Source organism: Eufriesea mexicana, unplaced genomic scaffold, assembly GCF_001483705.2.
Source record: "Eufriesea mexicana isolate 0111107269 unplaced genomic scaffold, ASM148370v2 scaffold2534, whole genome shotgun sequence".
In the NCBI taxonomy this organism is placed as follows: Eukaryota; Metazoa; Arthropoda; class Insecta; order Hymenoptera; family Apidae; genus Eufriesea; species Eufriesea mexicana.
Genome location: NW_016910610.1, coordinates 85,651 through 92,398, shown reverse-complemented (window position 1 = coordinate 92,398; position 6,748 = coordinate 85,651). Strand labels below are relative to the sequence as shown.

At 34.5% G+C, this 6,748-nt stretch overlaps 2 protein-coding genes across 2 annotated transcripts; one reads left to right on the top strand and one right to left on the bottom strand.

Moving 5' to 3' along the window:
- Nucleotides 1–904: 904 nt before the first annotated feature.
- eIF3g1 (eukaryotic translation initiation factor 3 subunit g1) lies at nt 905–2,403 on the bottom strand. Its single transcript, XM_017903777.1, has 3 exons — nt 2,325–2,403; nt 1,472–1,933; nt 905–1,394 (listed from the first exon to the last, which is right to left on the bottom strand). The coding sequence occupies exons 2-3, from the start codon at nt 1,914–1,916 to the stop codon at nt 982–984; spliced, it is 858 nt and encodes a 285-aa protein (XP_017759266.1). The 5' UTR covers nt 1,917–1,933; nt 2,325–2,403; the 3' UTR covers nt 905–981.
- A 46-nt stretch (nt 2,404–2,449) lies between these two features.
- On the top strand, nt 2,450–6,631 carry scaf6 (SR-related CTD associated factor 6). Its single transcript, XM_017903772.1, has 8 exons — nt 2,450–2,633; nt 3,147–3,317; nt 3,821–4,484; nt 4,555–4,626; nt 4,835–5,231; nt 5,307–5,710; nt 5,807–6,172; nt 6,245–6,631. Exons 1-8 carry the CDS (start codon nt 2,615–2,617, stop codon nt 6,537–6,539), a joined length of 2,388 nt encoding a protein of 795 aa, XP_017759261.1. The 5' UTR covers nt 2,450–2,614; the 3' UTR covers nt 6,540–6,631.
- The last annotated feature ends 117 nt before the right edge of the window (nt 6,632–6,748 follow it).

The following is a 6,748-nucleotide window of genomic DNA, read 5'->3' as shown; positions in this document are numbered from 1 at the left end:
ATATATATATATATACATATATATATATATATATATATATTAAACGAAAGTTAATACGTGTTTTTTGCTATCTGTATGATATTTGTTAGGCTCCGTTGAGCAGCATAAGGTTGTTGATTAGAGTTACCATTTCGAAGTACTTAGGCAATGTAGTATTAATTGTAGTTTTTAACGTACAGGTGGTGAACAACACCTGTGTGATTACTTTTGTACTGTTTTATTTTGTTTTTGCATCTATGTATCACTTAAGCGTTAATTTGTATCGTAATTTCTTTGTTTCTCAATTGCAATCATGATAGTACCGCGTATGGATCTAACGTTTAGAACTGGCGATACTCGTATTTATTGCAATGCCGTATTATTTTGCGTTTAAACAGATAAATGTAGACAGTGTATTTGTTGAGTATAAAATTTTAATATAAAAATACTAAAAACAAAATTTCATTTTAAATTTGGCAATTGAACTGAATTAAACCGGATACGAATTTCCTTTCTTTTATATATTACATATTGCAAAAATGTATAAAAACCTCTTCTTACTGTTATACAACTTCTCAAAGAAGGAAAAAACATATCCGAAGATATTTCGGTTAGAAATTGTTAACATTTCATAAATAAATGCTAAGTTTTGTGACACATGATTTATTTTTGATCAAAAAGATATTAGAAACACAAATAGCATTTTAATAGATATATCATATTTTACCATGGCAAATGAAAAAATGTAAAAAGAGTTAAAAATTGTGACACCAGGAAACAGACAAGCTATTTTGTAATTGGTCATATATAATTTAAAAAATTGTATTAATACTATGTTACCATTACCATCATTATACTATTCTAATTTTTGCTATTCAAAGCATTAGAAATTGTAACAAACTTATTCTTATATCTGCTTCTGGTGTCACACTTAAGCAATCTCCTTCATTTTAATATACTGTAGAATTCAGATAATAAGAACTGAATATTTATTTAATATTCTCAATTATTTTGTTGTTGTGGTTTTGACCAGTCTACGTTTAAGATAAGGTGGTCATATCCATAACCATTCAATGTAGCAATAGCTTTAGCTGCTTCTATCCTATATTTGAAATGTACATAAGCAAATCCCTTGCAAAGGTTAGTTTGCTTGTCTTTAGCAAGATAATATTTAAGAACAGAGCCAAATGGCTTAACAAGCTCATCCAAATCTGCATCAGTAGTACTTTCTGACAAATTGGAAATACGTATAGCAGTAGTGTCATCGCGTCTTTGTATCTGTAGAGTATCCCCACGTTTGCTGGCACCATCGCGCATACCAGGTGGTATGTATTTAACACCTTGAGGTTTCAATTCCGCCATTGTTCCAGGAGTACCAGTATTAACAAGTGGTTTCTTATCATCTAGCACTTTACCTGTTCATTAAACCATATATGTCATATAATTAAACAATATTACTTCTCACAAATTAATTTATAATAATGAAACATACCTCCAGCAAGAACAGTATCTTTATAAGGGCATTTAGAGGTCCAGTGGTCCCCATTACATTTACGACATTTAACTACACCTTTATCTCCCATATTCTTCAATTTCTCAAGAGTATCTTCTTCAACCTTATTTTCTTCTTCCTTATTTGAAATAAATTGCATAAAGACGTCTTCACTACCAACTGTAGTGGCAGGATTGGGTCCAGGTCGATCATCTGCAGAATCTCCAAATTTGGCCCAGTTTTTACGTGCAGCAATTGTTTTTGAAACTATACGTTTTTCGATCTTATATGTACGGACCACCTTGACTTTCTTATCATCCATATTATATTTGTATTCAGTGAGAATTTTAAACCCATTTTCATAAGTCTCTGATGGTGGAGGTAACGCTCCTCCCTCTTCTTCGACCTCATCAGCCCAACTAGATTTTACTTCTGCTACAGGCATTTCTAAAATTTACCCAACTAACGCAAAGAAAAGTCATTATTAATTGTACTTTTAAACATTATCAAATAATTAATAAAAAATACAAAACTAAACTAATTTGAATATTAAAACATATGACACAATAGGTTATGTAGTAAAATCGATTAGTAAATAAAGTTCAAACAACAATATCGGTAATATTAAAATTATTTAACCATAATATGCAACAAATAATTAAAACTTAACAAAAATAAACGTTAAATGTCACAAAAGGATTTTACAATATATACAAAGAATAACTTTTAAAAAACACGTTTACGTTATAAAATTGTGAAATCAATATGCGAATAAAATTTGGACAGGTTCTTAAAAATATGTTGCTGTCTGCACTTGCTACTCATAGTTATTACACAAAAAATTGATACGAACACAAACACCGTAGAAAATTGACAGGAAAGCAAATCCTATGAAACGTAAATGAAAATGAGCCGAAATGGAGGAATTTCCGCATGTGATAAATTAGTGTGTCAGCGGCTCTAGTGGTGGTTCTTTGAAACATGAATACTCCGGAATTAATGGCGACGTCTAGCGTTGTCGTGTTCAGTGTAAAAAAATAATGTTTTCCGGAGCCGTACAACGATCGTGTACGGAAAAGTGTTAACGAAAGTAAAAATAAACGTGATCAAATTCAGTGTAAAAGTAAAAGAGTAATCGCGATAATGGACCAGGCACCTGCAGGTAAGAAAAGAATGTTGTGATTTGGCGACTTGGCCAAACGCGGTCTTGCACATTCTCACTCCGGGCGAGCATATTAACGTTCCATCTTTTTTATTAACCGTAATACCTATGATCTATCGTTTTAGCATTTTAGTTAGTCAGAATTGAGGATTTGTGAGTTTCCGCACAATGGAAATAATGAAATACGTTTAAAAAAGACAAAATGTAGATTCTAAATAGTAGGTTATGTAAACCTGTGCAACGTATTAGGCTACCATTAAAAAAGTATTCACTCGACGAATTAAATTATCCTCAGGCAAATCTCCGTAGATATGTTCATAAAGTGATAAGTTTCAAAACAGATTCAATATTTCAGGTTACGATGGGCTGATTTAGGACTACGTACTTTAAAAATAAGAGATCCTATTTCAGTACTGTATTTAAATATTGCCATTTATATTGTAATAATTGTATAAGTAATTCATAATTGTTAGGGTATTATACTAATTCTGTTCATTTTGGTATAATACCCAGATACAGAGTTACGGAACATCATAGACAAACTGGCTCAGTTTGTGGCTCGCAATGGACCAGAGTTCGAGCAGATGACGAAAAACAAGCAGAAGGACAACCCAAAATTCGGTTTCCTGTTTGGTGGAGAGCACTTCAACTACTATCAATACAAAGTGACTACAGAGCAAGCCAGTAAGTGGGATACAGCCCCTTAACAGCTACAACAATTGAGAAGCATAATGGCCATGCTTTATTCAACGAACAAGGAATGACTTTGAAAAAGAGATACGGGTGAAAGGGTCTGAATTCGTCATAGTGAACATACAAAGCTATTATTCATCGAATATGAGCACTTCATTTCAAGATTTTGGGATTGCTATTTATTAAGCAGAATGCTTTAGCTAAAGACATATTCTATTTCTTGGCAATGGTGATTTTAAGAAGATGTAGTTTTAAGATTCTTACTGGAGCTTATCTAATACGGACTACATTGTTGATATATTGCTTCTGGAAAGAGTATAGTGCTCCCAAAAGACTTAACGAATTTTCAATATAATTCTCTCATAAATGCCAAGAATTTTATTATGCACTGGTAGAAGATAAGACTCAACAGAAATTGGACTATTTGTATACTTTTTCAATATCCATTGAAGGAATCAAACATCTTACAATAATCCACCGTCATTCGTTTACAGTTTTAAAGCAAAAAGGAATAAATCCAATGCAAAATGCAGACCCACGTTTAAACGTTTCGCAGCAGCAGCAAACAGCCGCTACCGTCGCGCAGCCACTGAATAACGTCAATCTTGCATCTGGCCTAAATACTCAAAACAATGGATTAAACCCAGTTGTGGGAATTGGACCAGTAGGAAATCAAGCTGGTCCAGTTATACCTGGAGTACCAGGACAAATTGGAGGGCCAGGAAATGCAGGACCACCAATTGGACCAGTCCCTGGTGCTATGGGAGGTGTGAATCCATCCATTGGTGGTGTTACTCAACCGGTTAACATTGGAGGACCTCCTGGATGGCTTCAAAATGAATTAGCAAACCTTCAGTCACAGCAGACCACACTACAAGAACAAGTTAGACAATCAGAACAAAATCTGGCTGCGCAACATGCTGCATTGATGGCACAACAGCAAGGAAGGGTTGAGGATGCTGTGAGACAAGCTCAAGAAACAGCTTTACAAAATAGTGCACAAAGCACAAGCACAGATCTTGCTGCATTTGATGCAGTGTTACAGCCTATCATTGATAGCTGCACAAAAGATAGTATAAGTGCAGGGAAAGCCTGGATACTTCAAAATTCGATTACTCCGCAAAGTAATCAAGTCGTTGCGGATCATTTGCTGAAAAAGTATGTTTTATTTTACCATAATCATATCATATTAAAGCTGAATCGACTAATTTTTAATTATTTTTTTCAGAGTAATTCAGGCAACAAATTTTAGTCATAAACTCCATATTATCTACCTGGTCAATGATGTCTTGCATCATTGGTAAGTATGATATTCATTTTTAACAACAATTGCAAATTTTATGTTCTTAAATATTTATAAAAATCAGTTTTTAAATTAAAGTACTATTTGATACAATGAGTGTAATATTTAATACTCCGATTCCAGTATAAATAGTATTTATAGTTATAAAGTTTGATAACTTCCATAAAAATAGTTGTGCACGATATTTAATTTTAAACTTCTTTAGTGCAAGAAAAAAATCTATGGATCTTCGCAAGGCAATGGAAAGTGTTGTTGTTCCCATGTTCTGTAACACTTCACTAGCTGCATCAGAAGAACAACTTAATAAATTAAATAAGCTATTAAGTTTATGGGAGTCAAAAAATAATTACTTTGATGAAGGAATTATAGATAAATTGAAACAACCAAGTACATCTTGGTCTGAATATCAGGCTAACCTGGTTGCACAACATGCCACTGCAATTACACCGATTACTACATCAACAAAACAAACCTTTGATAACTATCAAGCACAACATCAAGCGTTTGTTACACATGCTCTGAGACAAATTCAAAATATTGAGCAACAAAAAATAGCAATTGATCAACAGTTAAAAGCTCCACCTCCGCCACCACCGCAAATGGTAAGTTATTCTTATTTTTTTGTATGTATATTTATTTATATATTATAAACACTAATGTTGATTGATATTTTACAGAATCAGCAAAATATGTCGATGCCACCTAGTCATTCCGGTCCTCCTGCTCCAATAAGCACAGATGTAAATTTCAGTCAACCGCCACCCGGATGGGGTGTACCTCCCGGAAATGAACCTCCACCATTTTCGAATGTTCCATTACCAGATTTTTCTAAACCACCGCCTGGATTTGGTCCTCCACCTGTTATACACGAGCCATCTGTTGAAGATTTAATGCCTAGTATGCCTTACTACGAACTTCCTGCTGGCTTGATGGTGCCCTTGATCAAGTTAGAAGATGCTGAATATAAACCTTTGGATCCAGAAGCTATCAGACTTCCACCACCTGCTCCTCCAAGTGAACGACTAGTAGCGGCTGTAGAAGCGTTTTATGCACCACCAAATCATGATTCTCCACGGGACAGGTAAGAATATAAAATAAATCATACATATGGACTCGAGCGTGAATAATGTTCGAAACATTGAATAAAATCTTTAATTGTAATGGTTATGAATTATAGCGATGGATGGGAAAAGTTAGGTTTATATGAGTATTATAAAGCTAAGAATGTTGCACGTAAGCGTAAAGAAGAAGATATAGCAGCTGGTATAAGACAAAAATCAAAATCGCCATCACCAATTCTAAGGCGAAGATCCAAAAGTCCTAGTCCACCAAAGAAACGTTATCGAAGTAAATCGCGAAGTAGATCACGCTCAAGATCTAGAGGTAGAAGCAGATCTAGATCCCCTGCTGCCAATCACAGGCGTAATAGTCGCAACAGCAACCATAATAACAGAAGCAGAAGAAGGAGAAATAGCAACAAGGATCGAAGTCCTGATAGGAGAATGGACAGACAAGATAGAAGTCCAACTCCACCCAGTTTCCTGTAAGTATCGATAATTAGTAAAAAGTAATATCGTGTGTGAAAGTTCGACTTCTACAAATTGATTTCTTACAGCGGATCAACTTATAGTAAAGCTCCTCAAGAAATTAGTCTCGACGAAAGTAACAAAGGTCATCAGTTGCTCAAAAAAATGGGTTGGAGTGGTGCGGGACTTGGTGCCAATGAACAGGGTATTGAAGCTCCAATATCGGGGGGTGAAATCAGGGATAAAAACGATCAATATAAAGGCGTTGGTATTAATCTAAATGATCCATATGAGAACTTTAGAAAGAGTAAGGGTCAAGCATTTATAACTAGAATGAAAGCAAGAGCAGAAGAACGTGCCGAAGAAAGGGGCGAACGGGACTGAATATAATCAAGATAAATAATTGATTTGTCTGTAATCTTTTTGGTGAGATATAATTATCGCATGCAGTATGAATTCGCATGCTCCCACAATTGTAGTCGACACAGGTTTCTAACAGTCAGTCTTTTACAACCCTATCGTATAGATCGTGTAATGATTTATTTCAGTAATCTTTATATTTTCTTCAATCACAATTAGGGTAATACTTTATA

Excerpts from the sequence above, each read along its gene's own strand:
- scaf6 (XM_017903772.1), top strand. Across the intron at positions 3,318-3,820 it reads AGTGACTACAGAGCAAGCCA|TTTTAAAGCAAAAAGGAATA; the intron begins GTAAGTGGGATA and ends ATTCGTTTACAG. Across the intron at positions 4,627-4,834 it reads AATGATGTCTTGCATCATTG|TGCAAGAAAAAAATCTATGG; the intron begins GTAAGTATGATA and ends AAACTTCTTTAG.
- eIF3g1 (XM_017903777.1), bottom strand. The coding sequence starts at position 1,916 with ATGCCTGTAGCAGAAGTAAAATCTAGTTGGGCTGATGAGGTCGAAGAA. Across the intron at positions 1,395-1,471 it reads AGATACTGTTCTTGCTGGAG|GTAAAGTGCTAGATGATAAG; the intron begins GTATGTTTCATT and ends TTTAATGAACAG.